The sequence below is a fragment of the Poecile atricapillus genome, chromosome 15 (assembly GCF_030490865.1).
Source record: "Poecile atricapillus isolate bPoeAtr1 chromosome 15, bPoeAtr1.hap1, whole genome shotgun sequence".
Classification (NCBI taxonomy): Eukaryota; Metazoa; Chordata; class Aves; order Passeriformes; family Paridae; genus Poecile; species Poecile atricapillus.
This window is the reverse complement of record NC_081263.1, coordinates 8,700,139-8,717,249: the sequence shown is the minus strand read 5'-3', so window position 1 is coordinate 8,717,249 and position 17,111 is coordinate 8,700,139. Positions and strand designations below refer to the sequence as shown.

General features: G+C 43.0%; 1 protein-coding gene across 5 annotated transcripts in view; it reads left to right on the top strand.

The window, feature by feature from the left end:
* Positions 1–516: 516 nt before the first annotated feature.
* EYA2 (EYA transcriptional coactivator and phosphatase 2) overlaps positions 517–17,111 on the top strand; it is an 88,612-nt gene continuing 72,017 nt past the window's right edge. For 2 of the 5 annotated variants that reach the window (XM_058850499.1, XM_058850498.1), the window contains exon 1: positions 2,487–2,553. In XM_058850499.1, coding sequence (XP_058706482.1) covers positions 2,489–2,553 — 65 coding nt within the window. In that variant the 5' untranslated portion in view covers positions 2,487–2,488. Of the gene's footprint in view, positions 595–1,128; positions 1,234–2,073; positions 2,165–2,486; positions 2,554–17,111 lie in introns of those variants that run through there. The other 3 variants (XM_058850501.1, XM_058850502.1, XM_058850500.1) reach the window with 3 other exon arrangements.

The following is a 17,111-nucleotide window of genomic DNA, read 5'->3' as shown; positions in this document are numbered from 1 at the left end:
CCCTTTATCTTCCTCTTTGCCCTCCCTTTTCCCACTGTGCCTTTATTACTTTTCTAAATATTGCATACAATGTTTTTGGTAAATAAGAAGGATATTAGAGTAGACAAATAATGTTTACTCACCAGCTCAAGAAAGGTGTTTCTGGCACCGATTCACAAGTTACTCACAACTCACAAAAATTACTTATACTGAAAGGGACAAGGAGTGTCTTTTTGTGTGCAGGGTGCTGAACAAACAATGAGGTCCTGGTCCCTGCCTGGCTTGCCGTGGCATTACCACAAACAATACTAATTCTTAAATACCTGCCTGACTTTAAGCACTTAGGTAAATAATTGTATTGATTGTTGTAGGCCTATTCACATGCATAAAACTAAGCATATATTCAAATATGTTGTGAAATCAGGGGTTGGAAGAATTTTGCAAGCAAGGCATTTTTAGATATGAATTCACTTGTTAAAACCGGCTTCAAAAGGAGCTAATGTGGCAATCAGGCTTTTGGGCACGGCAGGGGGAGGAAGGAAAAGATTTATTTTCAAGATGGATCCAAGGACTTTCTTGTACTTCAGAGACTCCTCACCAGAACCACAATTACAGGTGAGAAAGGCAGCAAGGAAGTCCCCCCCAGCCAGTGATTACTCAGAGTTTAATGTGAGAGCAGCGTAAACTCAGAACTGCAGATAATCCATGGGGAAATCAGGGGGTTAGTGTCGAGAACTGATGGGGAATAACAACTGAAAGAGCTTTGGTTTTTCTAGGCTGGCGGGAGGTAGCTCATGCTAGGAAGCCTGCCAGCTCCAAACTGATGCTGGGAGCTTTGTCTCCTTTGGATTGTAGGAGCACACTTTGCAGTCAAACTGATCTGAGAGATTTTGATAGTAAAAACAGCTGTCTCGTTGCAATGATGTTTTTGTTCCATTGTCAAAATTTTGAGTTAAATCCATGAGTGGGCTGCAGCTTGTTCAAACCCTGAACTCAACACCCTTTGTGCTCCTTTGGCTTTTCCACTGCGGTTCATGGGATATCTCCTTCCTGAGGAAAGGGCTAGGTGTAATAAAAACCGTCGGGACAAGGAATTGCAGGTCTCCTCCGATGCCTCCCCAGTGCTGGAGAGACAGAACTGGAGAACTACAGTCTGTCCCAGGCTGGTGAGAAGGGGAAATAAGGAGGAAGAGCAGGGTGTGGAAATGAAACACTGCAATGCTGCCGTGGCCAGACTGCATCCCCAGCGAGCAGGTATGCCGGTGGAAGGGGGAAACTGGTACCTGAGCAGGGACAAGGCCAGCATGGGCAAGGGGAAGCTGTTTGTGGGATGAAAACACAAAGGGATTCAGGGAAGGGGCATGGGTGGGATGTCTCATCCCCATCTTCCCAGCATAAACCGTCTGAAGGCGTCTCCTGCCCCTCTCTTTTATGTGCAAAGGAGCAGATGAGGTGCCTGGTTGAGGCATCCAGCACACCAGGCAGGAGCACAAGGGGCACACGACAGACTGCCTCTGGTTTTGTTCTGACATGAGAGATGGGGCAGCACCTCTGTACAGCCACAGATCCGTTCTGTGTCGCTCGAGGTGATGGGAACTATGGGCAGGCTTTCGCCCTCTGGAGAGCCAGGAGCCGTGTGATGCTCTGTGAGTGCAGAAGGATGGCTTGTGCAAGTGACGCTGTTTCTGCAGGTCTGCAGGACCCACGGCTCTGTGGCACTGTGCGTGTAAGACAAAACAGATGTCAACAAAAGCCCTTCCTTTTAAACTGGTATTTAAAAATTGTCGCTAGAGATCCGTAACACAAGCACTGTAGTGGAAGCGACTGCTTTCATGGCAACAGAGGCTACAGACAAGGTGGTATTCACACGGTATTCAAGGGTCCAAGTTCTACGGGACCAATTTCCTCCAAGGACTTGCAGCTCGATGAACGCTGATAGCACCAGCATTAACCGTAGCCACGGGCAGGATCGAGCGCGGTCGGCGCGTACCTGCCGCCGGTGAGAGCGCTGCCCGGCCCGCGCCCGGGAGCGGCGGCTCCGCGCTCCCTGCGGCCCGAGCAGCTCCGTGACAGTAGCGGGGGGCTGCGGGGGGCCCGGGGAGCCGCGGGAGGCTCCTCCTCCGGCCCGGCACCGCGGGCAGCGCGGCGCTGCGGGCGCCGGGACGCGCTTGGCCCCACGCGTGCGGTAGGTGCGCCCCGACGGCGGCGGCGGCGGCGGCGGCGTGAGGGCAGCCCCGGGGCGCTGCGAGGGGCCGGCGGCCCCGGGGTCGGGCCGCGGCGGGGGGCGGAGGGCCGGGTGTGCCGGGCGAGCAACAGGTCAGAGGAGCGCAGGGCGAAGCTCCGCGCCGTGCCGCGGTGCGGCCGCGCCCCGCGCAGCCCCCGGGCGGCTCCGGCGGGAGGCGCGGCGGGGAGGGGGCGGGTGGGCGCGCCCGGGGCGCAGCGCGGGGCGCGGAGCCGCCGCCCCGCTCCGCTGCGCTCCCTTCCGCGGGCATGCGCGCCTGCCTCGCACATGCTCACTGCGCCCGCGGCGGGCGCGCACACTCCGCAGCGCCGCGGCTCCGCGCTGCACCGCCGGTGAGTGGGGCTCGGGCTCCGCGGGCGCGGGGCGGGGGGCGCGGAGCCCCGGAGCCCGTCGGGGCGCGGGGAGCGCGGAGCGGCTCCGGGAGCGCGGGTCCCGAGCCGCCACCGAGAAGCAGCGCGGGGAGTTAATTGGTGCGCAGCGTGCGGTTCGATTTCACCGCCGGGCGAACCCCGCTTATTAATTATTTTAAAAGCTGGATCGTGCGCTTAAATAAAATGAGCCGCTGCACTTCGCCGCGGCTGCTTCTATGAGGAAAACTTGTATGTGATTTATGCAGTTTAAGTAAACTTTTCTGAGTGTTAAATTGTGCTTGAGGCCAGTGAATGGCCTCTGAAGGAAATTATTCATGGTATACAGCTACTGTTGTTCAGAGATTTCGAATGATGATATATTCTGTTGTATAAAGTTGCGATTGTTAAAATACATGTAGTGAACCAATAAACAGTTTATTGGTCTGTATCAAATATTAACAGAATTTTTGCCCGGCGCAGTATGAAATTCACGCATCCCTGAGCGCCGTTAAAGGCAGTGGCAGCTATGGTTTGTTGTTTAGTCTCTCTTGTGGACTTCATTAATTTACTGAGAATTTCTTATCTCTGCAATGCCATCCGTGGATGGGTCCCTCCCCTTCCTCTCCCCCAATTTATTGAGAAAACATGTCTCAATTTCTTCATGCTAGTCCACATCTGTGTGTATTAGGGCAATCTGGTCCACAAAAGATGGCATACATTTAGACTGGTAATTCTGTGTCTAAATTAATGCTTCTTAGATAGTTTCATACATTTAGCATTGCACTGTTCTCTTACTTGTTGCTTCAGATGGGCTAAATTCTTTCTTATTATCCTTTTTTACATGGGAAAACTGTTTCTATTCCTTAATAAAGCTGAATTTTTATTCCTGCTTTGAAATTGAAGGAATCGTGTTGCCTCAGATGTAACACAAGCAAGTAGGAAAGACTTGCACTACAAATGCCTTGAAAATGATAAGTACTCATAGCTTTGGAGGCATTCCAGAAACTTTTTAAGCATATTTTGAAAATTCACTTGAAATGGTACAGCAGCTAATAACTCAATTGTTCTAACTTAAAACTCTTAATTAAAAAAAAAAAATAAAATCTAAATGTATGGTATAAAATTGAATTGTGAATTTACAGAGTCAAATTGTCCACGTAATTCTTGTGCCTCTTCTACTCACCCACCAACAGGTCAAAACATTTGGCTAAATAACAAGTGGTGTATGCTTTTGGTTTTACACTCATCGATTTGTTTTGCTTTACTTTGTTTAGCCCACTCCCCTCAGCTCATTTTCTTTTAAAACGGTACGTGGAGACTCGATTCCCATGACTCGCTAATCTTATCACCATTATTTGGTTGAAATTTTTGAAACGGGTTCCTGTTTCAAATACCTCACAACATTGGCAGTCTTAGATTCCATTAGAAAAGCTTCATTAGAGAGAAATAAAAATGTTGATAACTCCCCCTCCAACAATAAGCCATATATTCAACTCCACGGTGAGTGCGGCTATGCCTTGAATTATAAGAAGGAATTAAACTCAGGTATTCACACAAAGAACTTGATCTCAGAATATCACTTAAAGAGTCTCGTGTGTTGCTGTGTTGTTATGCATTGCTGGTTAATATGCTTTTTTTTTTTCCTGAAAATTTAATAATTTAGCTATTAATGCTGCAAATATTAGTTGCATTTTTAACTTCAAGCCTGCAAGGCGTCGGGCTGAAGTCTGCGTGGCTGTGTTTGTGTGTCAGTGTGTATGTGTACACACTGCTGACAAAGAAAACAATTAAAGACGTTAGTAATTTTCTGCTGTCTTCCCAACTGTTATTTATGATGTGTAATAGTACAACAGCTATTCTGAAATCGGCTATAATTCTCTTCAGAAAGATTTGTTTCTTCTGTGCCAAATTTTGCAGTAACCAGATGGTCTTAAGGTGTCTTCAGCCGGAGAACAAGCATGAGCAGTGCTGAAGACTAATTATTCCTTGCAGTAAATTCCTTCTGCAATAAATTCACAGGTTGTTAGACCTAATCTGTGGAAATGATTGTTAAGATTACTTATGCAGTGAAAAATGCTTTCATAAATATGTGAAAACTAGCAGAAGTTCTTAGAATGCTAAGAAAATATATTTTAGCTATTTTTGCCTGGCTGGAATAACTTTTATTCGGGACAAACTGTTAAATGAAATTGCAAATTCAAATCCTTTTCATAAGCCATGGAACACTGCATTAATGTAAAGATTTTAAATGTATCCTGTAAGTGGAGGGGTCATTTGGTAGACCATGTAAGGAAATCTCATAGTGCCGTTCCCAGGGTATATAGTTAGTTACCCTGTATCTGTGTATTTTTCACAACAGTAGCAATATATATTTGATTAGTGTATGGAGAAGTCTCCTGGAATAACAGTCACGTTATTTTCATTAAATTTCACATTGTACTGCACAGGAGAGAAAATTAGTTAGGAACAAAAAGTATATTCAGAGTTATAAACAATGGTATATACTAAAGTAAAGCCATTCAGACTGAAATGCATCCTCCTTTTTGGTGTCTTAATTTAGTAAAAAATTCAAGATTTATTTTTTTTGTTTTAGTATGAGTCTACAAAAAAGTAAAGTAAGTACTCAAACCTCTTGCCATTTTGCTCATTTTGATATGCATAGGGAGAACTTGTCAAATCTTTCCCTTCCTTTTCTGCTCCAAAGCCAGAGAGACCATCGTGGTCGTGGTGGGGACTGTTCATTAAGAGATCCCATCAGAAAGCAATTGTTTCATGGCAGTCGAATTCTTAAAACAATACTTCATCTTTATTTGCAGATCTTAACTCAAGTAATGATGTTTAACAAACACCTTGTTTTAATCAGGTGAGGATAAGCCCTTCAATTAGCATGCAAATAATTGCTCCTCTTGGTTGGGTCACTGGGGGCCTGGAGGTGCTGCCATTTGCAGGTAGATTTGGTGCTACCCAGGGTTTGAAGCAGGAGAGAGGAGAAAGCAGGAGTAAGGATTTAGGTCTTGTGCAAAATATTTTTTATTGCAGCATTCAAAACTCAATCCAGCTTCTTTCCTTGTCAGGCTGTTCGGTTGATCTTGATTTAGTGCTGCAAGAGGTGTGAGAGGAAAATTGGATCCAAAATAGTGTTCACTGTAGGGATGGTTCCAGTGAGTGTGTCACAGAATGAATGTTTAATTAAAAATACTCAAACCTCTTTTCACTCAGTCTTTCTGCTTGTGCTTTAATGATGTACTTTAATTATTTCAAAGATGTGTAAAATGAGATGAGAAAGATTACACAGGCATAATCCTTCCCATTTAAAATTATTTGTCTGCAGCTGCTTAAGTCCTGGCTTTAGGAGTCACATATAAACATGTTTATTTAACATCAGCGTTATCTGTTAGATTGTACATGGTTCATTAACATGGAGAGAATACTTTTTGTTTAATAGTGTGTGGAAGCTGCCAGAGGTCAGAAGAGGTTGTTTGCCTGAAGTCGAGATGGCATCTTGGCTTTGCTCTCATTCTGTTTGTCACCTCTGCTGTGTCCGGAAAATGCTTCTTTAGTGCCGTGCTGAGGTATTTCCCCTGGTGTTTAGGTACAGAGGCTCTGTGGAAAGCCAGAAGTCTGCTGCAGGGTTGTGGTAAGGTTTGTGGGGAATTTCAGGGGAGGTTTGTTGTAATTTGTGGAGGATTGTTTTAGTTGGGGTTTGATTAGCAAAAGTGGAGGGGACAGCATTGCTGTGCTGCCCACAGGGTGCGTGGCTGTCAGGGAGGGATTTTACAGCTTTGGGGAGATGGCTGGGGAGTTGGAGAGTGTTTTGTGTGCCACTGAACAAGGTTTTGCTGGTGTAGGGGGTCAGAGCTGGGCTCAGGACAGCTGTACCTGTGGTGGGGCTGAGCCACAAGAGGTGGCACCTCCTCTGCAGGGACAGCGCAGGATGGGGCCCTTCTCTCTGCACAGAGCTTGTGGGGGGCTCTCCACTCTTTTTACTGCTGATTAGAAACATGCTGGGATATAAAAAGCCGTATCAGGGACTCCAGAAATACAGAAGTACCTCAAGTTTAAAAAGGCCAATTAAAATGTTTTACCGTGACTTCTGTATACAAGGTAACAGCCATGCACTGCATGCAGTGTTGGGAGAGAGATGTGCACACCCATCTCTAGGCACAATTTTAATTTTCATTTCAGCTGCTTGAAAATGTTTCTGAATGTTTCCTACAAGGCAGTGAATTTCTCCAGCCTCATTTGGATGATGGGGGCTCTTTGGGCTTTTTTGTGCCTTGGAGGGAGAAGATAATTTAAATTTCCATTAGAAAAAGGTAGAAAATTGCCTTCTTTGATTTTTATCAAGCAAGGATCCCCGGTAGATAATAACCAAAAGGCGTTGAATAAAACGAGCATTATTGTAGAATTTAAAGTGCTGTGGAAGATTCAATGTGACTGAAGCATACTGCAAATGTGCAGTTTTTTAAAAGCATAACAGTAAAAATAGAAGGGCTTAAAAAAATAAGCTGAACTACTGTGTTGATTATAAGTTGTAGCTGAATCACTCTTAAGGCCTGGATATTGTTTTTAAAAAGCCAGCAAAACATCTATTTCGAAAAAAATAGCAAGTTCCCTCAGAAAGGGAGAGAGAGAGAACAAAAATAAGTGCTATCTTGGAGAAGGGAATGTCTGGGGCAGGGTTTTTTTCCTTTGAATTATTTTCAACAAGTACTTACTCTGTTCTGTATTTTTAAGAAATTATGTGGACATCAATTTTGTTGCTTTACCAAGGCAGTGAAAACACCAAGAATCCTTTTTATAATTTGGAAAGAATGTCAAAAGAATGAAGTAGTTAAACCTAAGTGTATTAGATCATACGCCTTAAATGCATAAATAAGCATAGCTGCAATCACAGAAACCAATGTTAAAACCACCAGGAAAACTCACCCACAAACCATAATGACTTAAAGGGAATGACCTCAGCCATTGTGAAATTTGTGCCTATTTGTTGACTGACATTTATTTGGTTGAAGCAGGGTGCGTGTTTTGTTGGGGTGTGGGATTTTGTTATTTGCAAGACTGCTGGGGTTGTTTTTTTTTTGTTGTTGTTGCTGCCAGGTTTGAATACAAAGAGTGAAAATGGGCTCGGGGCTGTGAGAGCCTGAATATGATTTGGGCCTTTGCAATTTGAAAAGCAGGTGAAAGGTTTGTTATTGATGCACAGAGACTGGTGGAACTGAAGTTTGTTGTTCAGATGTTAGAAACTTCCTTGATGATAGCCCACTTCTAACTTATTCCCAGCTGGTTTCCTGTTAAGGAAATGAATGTTTAAAGTATTTAGTTACAAACCTGAGATTTCTTCACGTCCATGTCTTTGCGTGAGTGCTGCATGAAATGCTGGTGTCATTCATCTCCCCTCTGCTTTTTGGAGAGGAAATTGATGCATGGTAGAACCTCAGCTTGCCTTTGCTGCAACACCACTTAATAATTCAGGGAAATGGAAGTCTTGAATTATTTTAACTATGGTAGACTTATTCGGGAATGTTTTTACATAAATCAGCATTACAGACTTCAAGCTTGACCAGAGCCATGTCTCTCTGCAAACAGGGTTTCTCTCTGCTGCCTACTTTTATGGGTTGCAGTAATCAAAGAAGTTCCAGGTTTAATTGCCCCTTCTTAGATGTGCAGAGAGGTTTGAGAAAGTGGGTAAGTTTGTGCCGTTGGCTTGAACATCTAACTGTAGACGTTCAGTCTCCTCGTGCAGAAATTCTGATTTGCCATCCCTGCTTTTGAGAAGGAAAGCAGCCCAGCTAAATAAAAAAAAAATAATCCTAAATAAAATTATTTCATACTGGTCAGCCCAGGTATTAATTGGTGAACCCATGGAGAGTTGATGCCTGTGTCTATCCTGGAAAGAACAGACTTAACAGAGAAACTCATCCAGAGCATCGCAGCCAGGTACTACCAAAGACGGGGGAAATGTTCTTTAAACCCAGCAAATGCCTTAAAAACTGGACATGCCTCTGGGATTACTCAGTCACCCACAAGAAACAGTGAGGGGAAAGTGGGGCAGGCATCTGAAATATTTTTGTTTTTTAAATAGGTTGAGTAAGCAAAGCAGTCTGGGGGCCCCAGTTATTTACAGCTCTGTCTGTGCACCATGCAGAGAGGCTCATCAGCTGTCTTAAAGACAAGTTTTCCATCTACTGCAAATCGTCTTTTGATGACACATTTGATTTGGCTGTTTGCTGTGTAATTGTCCTACAGCTACTTTGGAAATAACTTTGATCAGTTTTGAATATAGATCTGTATCACTCGTTTTCATTCCCCATGCGACTGCTTTTCTGTGCTCAGTTACCATCCTTAGAGTTTAATTGCGACTATTTGACAATTCTTTGATTATAAGACAAGTCAAAATGTATTTAGAAAATACTTTACCCTCAGTAAATGTTGACAGTGTGTACTTCATTTTTGTAAGCTATGTAAATTTATTATTTTTCCCCACTACTGTGGGTGAAACAAGACAGAATCTTGTCTAAAATTGAGCAATACTTTTTATTTGAAAAAGAGATATTGTTTTTTCCAACCCTTAACAAACTAAAAAGCACCATTTTTTTCTGAAAGACGACACTTTTTAAAGTAAAACATGTGAATGTTATTTTCACTGATCCAAATTTTCCTTTTTATTATTTTTTTGTAGGCTGACTTTAGTTTTGAATTTATAAACCCATGTTTTTTGCTAGCTTACAGTTGGTAAGTGCTGTGTTGCCACTACTTCACTGAGACAGAGTTAGGAGTAAGTCAGCTTTAATGCTTGTAGCAAAATACATAAATTTTTTCCTTCCTTGTGTTCAGCTATGCATAAATGTATTAGATCCAGTTGTGCTCTTACTGCAGTTCCCAATCATTTCACTCAAATAAGGGTTGAGCCCTTATTGAGTGGGAGCAGTTTTAAGCTTTCTGTATTTGTTGCAAAAATGCATATTTAGACTTTTTTTTTTTTTAAATCCCATTGTAACTGCTACCAGTGCAAGTCCAGCTAACTTCTTCAGTGCCTGAGCCTTGCAGAATGGGAGTGAGAATCAATATCTTTCTGTGCTGTCCACACTCAGTGGCCTTTTGCAAATCAGCAAATGTTTCCAGCAGCAGTTAAAAAAGCTGATAAATCTGAGTTGGGTGGAGAGAGGGAGGTGCCACAGTTACTGCCCCAGTGGTTGTAACCTTGTGCACCAAAAGTTTGCAGTGATATGACTTAGTCCGTGGTATCACATCTCTTCTGGGCTGGTGCTCCTAAGTGTGTTGGTGGAGCAGCAGGAAAATAAGGCAGACACTGTTTTTCTTTAATTTATTGAAATAAAGTTATGGGATCCCTATTCTGTTTAGCCTTGGTGGCCTGTTGTGTAAATACCTGTGTTAGAGGAATGTTGTTTTTAATAAAATCCATTGTTCTCTGAATAAGAGGCAAGCTTAGGTCTCTGAGCAGAAATACATAATCATTCAGCAATGCTGTAAATGTGTGTAACCCTGTACAAGGCAATGGAATATTATGTTCTTTACAGCCACTTTCACAGACCTTTGCTGTCTTTGCCTCTTCAGTGCCTCTTCACCTGAAAACTCTTAAGTTGTGGTTTGAAGGAAGGCGTATTCTGCCTGTTATATATGATTTCATTTTGTTTGTTTGGCAGCCATCCTTCCTGTTCACTGCAGCAGATTAATATAATTTGGGGAGGAGAACTAGATGGGGAAGGGGCTGAAGAAGCCAAGTGAGTCTGCTGTAAAATATTTGAGATGCAACAAAACTTCTGGACTAAATTAGTTTTGGAGCATCACTTATGCCCCCCTGCAAATTAGGGGTGTGGAGACAAATGCTTGGTTTCTAGTTGAGTGTAATAAAGGATGCTGCTGCTAAAACTCAGATGTGTTGATGCTGGAGCTTGATGCTTTCCTTCTTAAATAAAGCCCAGGGCTTCTCCTTCCTCCAGCCCCCTGCCACAAATCAGGATTATTCAATCACAGCAGTGGTTTAACCATGTCTGTGGTGGAGCAGGATGGTTACTGAGCAATGCACAGAAGCATTGTGCCCTGGTTTAGGACAGGAAGTGGAAAATGAATATTGTTTTGAACTTGAACTCTGTGAGCAGACAAGGTAATTATTGGAGCTGGAACTCCCCCGGGAGAAGCGGGGGAGTGATGCACTGCACTTGAAAGAAACACTGGGGGATCTTAAATATCTAGTAGTGTTTAATGCTTTGGTTTTACATTTCTGCTTTTTAATTGATCTTCTGCTCTTCTCTTTCCTTGGCAAATAGAGGAAGAAACAATTGGATGTAGACTTAGTGTGCTGTATTTATTGATAGACACACTCCTGCCCTCCCTTTGCTGGTGGGGCACAACTCTTAAATTTCAGTCTTGGTGTTACTTTCTGTTGTAAAATGAACTCTTTGCTGCTGAATTACTTAATGGACCTATTATAATTTGAAAAATTAATTGACGATTAAGAGCGCATAAATGTATGTGAAGCCATTTCAGAAGCTGTAAGTCACTTGTGTAGTATTTAGCTTTAATTATAAACTAGAAATTTATCTGTCTTATAGAGTAGAAAACCCCACTGTAATGACACAGAATCTGTGTGGTTGTAAAATAAACATTTTGAGTATCAATTTTTAATAATATATTACTACTAAAATAGTAGTAGCCTTCTAGGAAAAAAAAAAGGTAAATCTCTGCCTTCACTGAATATTTTGCTGTATTTCAGTGGCCTGTGGCTTCAGCGATCTACCTAAGTGTTTTTACAGTTTTTTTCTCTCTGTTTTGGCTGTTACTTTACAAGTTCTTCAACAAAGAATAGTGAGTGCAGTATTTCTCCCTTTCTTACAGACTGTGTGTGATCTTCTGGAGATTTTTTTTAATACTGTTCCTTGTTAGATAATTAAACAAAGAAGGAAAATATTTTTCTGCTATTTTCTACCTATGGTAGTACATGGGTTTTCTTCTCAGAAAGGAATAATTCCATATTTTAAAAGCACTATTTAAAGCATGAAAGTGAAATTGCATTACTTTTCAAGGTATCATTAAATACATACATGTTTATGATAAAAGTCTCCCTGACCAAGTTCAGAAGACTATTTTAACGGTGATGAAGTTTTAGAGGCAGTAAAATTAAGTCACTTTAAAAGAAAATTGTGCGATGATTTATTGTAGCAGAGTAGGTGAAATTCCTCTAGAGATTTTAATATCTTCCACCTGGTATAGAAATGAAAAGAAAATATTCTTTAGCTGGTGACTAATTTGTCACTAATACCCAGGGGTTCCTTCATTACAATGCAGAGATGTCAGTTTTAAGAGAAAAGTACGGTGAAAAAACCAAGTGCAACTTCCTGTTGGAGACAGTTACAAAAAGAAGGAAAAATAAAGGTCTGGAAAGCAGCCGAAGTCGTGTGAAGGAAGGCTCTAAAGCTATCAATCAGGGCAAAATGCTTGGGGAAGGATTTTACCTGCAGGCTTCAGTGGAATTCATTAGGACGTGTTTGAGGAGGAAAGTCACTCGATAGGACTCCAGAGGAGGAGCTCTGACACGCAGCAATACCCAGGCTGACACTCAGTTCTCCCAACTTCACTCCTGCATCCTGGTGATTGTTGGAGGAGGAACTGGATTGCTAAAAAAAAAAGAGCCACACTCTGCTTACTGATGGCTTTTGTTCTTTATCACAGTGTTAAATGAATCGAATCCAAGACTTGGATGAAAAAGCTGCTAGAGAGTATCTGCAGCAACAGAGAGCATGGTGTTTCTGCCCCATCGGTGTCTTGACAAGTCGTTTTTCCCAGCAGAAAGTTATTCCAGCGTTCAGAGGCTGGTGTGGTGTCCTCACTTTGCCTTTTGCTGCAGTAACAAAATTTTATCTCTGCTCTTGTCCTTCCAGTGCTGCCATTTCCAACAGCTTGGTGTGAGGGGGAGCATGAGCCATCGCAGTCCCAGGAGAGAGAAGGAAGGATTTCAGTCTCTCTCCCTTGAGAAACAAGCTGCTGACCCTGCAGCAGCACTCTTGCTTTTTGAGGGCTTTCTGGTTTACTCTTCCCCTGTGTTTACTCCAACCCAAAAAGTTGTTCAGGAAGAGTGTTTGCAGTAGATGTCCATGATTCAGTGGTAGGACTGCAGTGGTGTTAGAGATTTGGGAAGGAGAAGTGAGTACTGCACCAAACAACATGAGTGTTGGAAACAAGGTGCCCAACAACTTTGTGGTGAAGGTGTTTATGTCACAGGGAGCCCTGGCGTGTCCTGCAGACTCCAGGCTGTGGTAACACAGTTCTGTTTCTCACTAGGAAGATTTCATCTCAGCTGTTCTATGGTTAGCAGGAGAAATGGAAGATTTTATGTTCTGTCAGAAGGAGATTATTGGAAAGGAAATCTGTGGGATTTGCTACATTTCTTCCTGTTTTAGTGCATTCTTCAGTCAGAGCACTGAGGTGAATAAGGAACACTCTTGCATGTGTGGTGGGCTGACCGCAGCCAGACATCCACCTGGCTCCTCACCCGCTCCCCATCCTCAACAGGTGAGGGGAGAAAATAAGATAAAAACAGCTCGTGGCTCAAGATAAAGACAGGGAGATCACTTACTATCTCCCATCACAGGCAAAACTGACTCAGCTTGGGGAATGTTAATTTATTTCCAATTACAATAGCGTTGGCTGGTGAGAAGCAAAGGCAAGAACTAAAACAGTCCTGCCCATCTCCTTTGCCAGGCTCAACTTGGCTCCCACATTCCGGGATGCTCTAACTCACCCAGGGGGATGGGGAGTGGGAGACTGCAGTCAGAGTGTGCATTTCCTTTTTACCACTCCTTCCTCACGCTTCTCCCTTGCTCCAGTGTGGGCTCTGCAGGCTACAGTTCCTGCCTGTCAGGAGAACAAGGTCCAGCCTCTTTTCTCCAAGAGCTGTGGCTGTTTCTTTTACATTTTTCCTTCCTGTCATGCTGGATTTTGCCTTTTGACAGAGGTGCCACCAGCCTCAGACAGGTCCTGCTGTGGGTCTGTGGTGGAGCTGGATGGAAGCAGCCCAGGACAGACCTTCACCTTCCCTCAGCCCCCCAGCAATGCCTGGCGCAGACACCTGGCAGAGCCTGACAAAATCAGCACTTATTAAATTCACATCAGACTGTGGAGGGATGGCACATCCCATCCAGCAGGAATTCCTGCCAGCTTTAGAGTGTTGTATGACAGGGAAGGGTGACAGAGAAGGTCAGCCAGCCTTGCTTGTCCTGCCTCCTGCCTGAGGTAAGAGACCTGAGTGCTACAATTAGATCCACCTCTTCAGAAGTCTCTGAGTTGGTGCACAGAGACTGTTTGGGCATCTTGTGGACACAAGTGATCCTGGATGAGAAAATGAGCTTGTGTTTCACTCATGTTTAAGGACTGATTTTGATTGAAAATGTAGTTGTACTTGCATGGTAACATGCTGGCTGTGAAATGTGTTGTCTTTTACATGAATTCCTGAACTAGGGACACATTTTTTGAACATTCGGGATCTTACATTTCCTAGATATGTTTTCTTAAGAGTGTTTTTTGATTTTAAGTTGCCAGAAGATTTGTAACTGCTCTGAAGACTGCAAAGGCTCCTGCAGGGGACTTCTCCACTTCTCTGCCTCTCCAGAGGCCAAATTTTCTTTAATGTTTGGGGGTTTTTGCCTGTAATCTATTAACATTCATATCTAAAGTGTAGAAACAAGGGAGATGGTCTTGCCATCAAATGGTGGCCATCCTCTTGATTTTAATCATGTATCCTGGGCTTAAATAAAATAAGATTTTCTTGATATGTTTGGCTTCAGGGCTTTTCAGCCATTAACTTTAAGCTTGTATGGCATCATTTTCTTTCCTTGTTTATGCTCCAAAGGGAGGCATGTTCAGTTCCTTATGAGCCACTTGCCATTCCTGGTGATGGTGATGGCAGCTCTGCCCCTAGGAAGAGCTTGGAGAGTGCAGGGGAGAGTTTGTCTAAGGAGGGTAAATGATCCTGCTGTTCTCAGTGGAATTAGGTTTACTTTGAGAGGGATCTTGCTGAAGATTTGCCTGTAGCTGCTAACAAAGTGGTAATGAACGTGTGCTGTTGGTGTTAGTGCACATAGTAATGTGCCAGCTGCTCTAGCAAACTAACATTTTGTTGTGTTTCTTCTCCTCAAGATAGCCTTACATTTATGTTCTCATCCTGGGAAGCAGGTCATTTGAACAGCAGTGAGCTCAGGAGAGACAGCTCTGTGTAAGCATTTTTGTGTTTAACCTGACAAGCCGAAGTCTAGCCCCAAAATATTGTCTGCTACTCGACAAAGAAGCTGTCAGCCCTTCGTTAATCATTTAGTGGTCCTTTAACTGCACAGTAAACAAAACCCACCAGGCCTGTGTTGTCCTGCTTGCAGCCAATTCTCTTTTGCTCAACACCTCATGGAGAACTTGGTTTGAAACCCAATCTAGCGAGGTACAGCCTTCCCCAGCAGACTGCTATTAATGGCCCAGATGTCTCCTTAATGAAAGGGTTTTGTTGTGCCAACACGATGCTCTCTGTCTTTCCTCAAGTGGATGCTCTCATTGTTGATGCAAATACCATTACCTGAAGAACTAGAATGGAACCTGCAATGTTGTAGTCTCTGGAACTCAAAATTCTGTAATTACTCTTGGCATATGCTCTTAAAAGTTCTTTCATACAGGAGTTTTTCAGCATCACTGAAGAGCAAGCTCCAAATTTTGTTGTGGTCTTTGTTTCGTTTTGTTGGTTTTTTTGTAGTGCCTGAAGTGGCTGATACACCCTTGTGACTTTTGGAACTGTAATTTGGATTGTATTCCGCAAATTAAATGTTAGTAAAGAAGAAATAGCTGGGATGTGATTTGTTGATGTGTTTTTCACATGGTCCCCTGACAGTGAACAGTCGAGTGCTTAGATGTTGGTGTGTTACTTATGCAAAAGGAAGTTAGAGTTTAGTTGCCAAAATTTGATTTCTTTAACTTGTGAGTTGACGGAATATAGGTATGCTTTGCCCTGAAGCCTGAGCCTAGAAGTTACACACGGTAAATTTGAAGATCTCCAGGCACACTTAAGTGCTGTCAGCCAAGGCTTGTGTTCAGTCTTAAGCATTTTTCGCTTCACTTAGGAGAGCCCAAAATAATCAGTGCTTGGAAAGGAAGCTGTGTTATCCTGACATGAGTTTAAAAGAAATATTACTCCCAGATTGCATGTGTCTAAAATACACTTCTCAAATTTGTTCTGCTGAATGTTAACTTACAATGGTGAAGGTAAGTGACTGTGAAGATAATTTTCATGTTTAATTAGTTGTGTGCATGATTCATATGTGTTTTATTCTCATTTCAGTTTCTTGCCAGCCTTGTATTTTTATATTGCTATAAATCTGAGTGTGTATTTGAAGGCAGTATTTGTGGAGTGATGGACACCAGCTCTCATCTTTTTGAATGTACTAAGTGCGTTTTTAGTCTGAGGATTTTAACTCTAGATACTGACAAGTTAGATTTATTTTTTCTAATACAAAAGAGATACAATCCAGTTGTCTTTAACAATGCATGTAATCTCAGAAGAGTAAACCCCAATGCTTATCCCATAAAAAACTTCTCAGAGAAAGAATTGCTTGGAGGGAAGAACCTGCTGAGCTTTCTTTGGCTTAAAAATACTTGCAAGTACCATGAGGCCAGCCACTGTGTTCGCTGATACTAAACATCAGTGAGCAACCTCCCACCCATTCCTAAATGCAATTTAATTTTCTAGTTCTCTAGTTGAACTTTTTGGCTCTGTTTTTAACTGCTGTGGATGGCTGTAAAGCTGCAAACCCCCAAAGTGCTGCAGATACCTAAAGCAGATATCAAGTAAGAATTGCTGGAAATTCTGTGCATGAGTATAATTTATGGATTAGGTGGTGTGGGCACAGTCCTCAAAGCCATTAAATTAATCTCTTTGTCAGTTAGCATTATAATAGTAAAAGTGGTGCCAACTTCAGCTGTGTTGGAGTATTTAATTGTAATCCTGTGTTTACAGGGAAGTGCAGGTAGCTGTCACCTGAACAGGGGAGCAGTTTGGGTGTGTCTTACGTGGCACTGAAGTACAACCACCCCGCAGGCAGCGACCCTCCTGAAGCAATAGTGTTGAAGGATCACAAGTGTGGTTTCCAGACTGGATTATCTGAGAGCTGTGTCCTGCTCAGTCTGGCTGCAGGTTCCTGTCTCCTCCTCGCTGATGGTGCTGCTGGATGTGCTGCAGGCTGGATCTCAACTTGCTGATCCAGCTGAGTAGCAAAACAGTAAAAGATGAGTTTGTTGGTCAGGCTTGGGGTTGATTCTTCTCAGATGACATGCAGTGTTAACAACAACTGGATTGTATCTCTTTTGTATTAGAAAAGAATAAATGACTTGTCAGTATCTAGAGTTAAAATCCTCAGACTAAAAATGCACTTAGTACGTTCAAGGAGGAGGTTGTGGCTGGCCCAGGGGCAGGGTTGTATCTTTGGTCAGTAGTAAAGTCTCTGAATGTTTACAATCATTAGGAGCTAATCAAATCCCAGGATAGG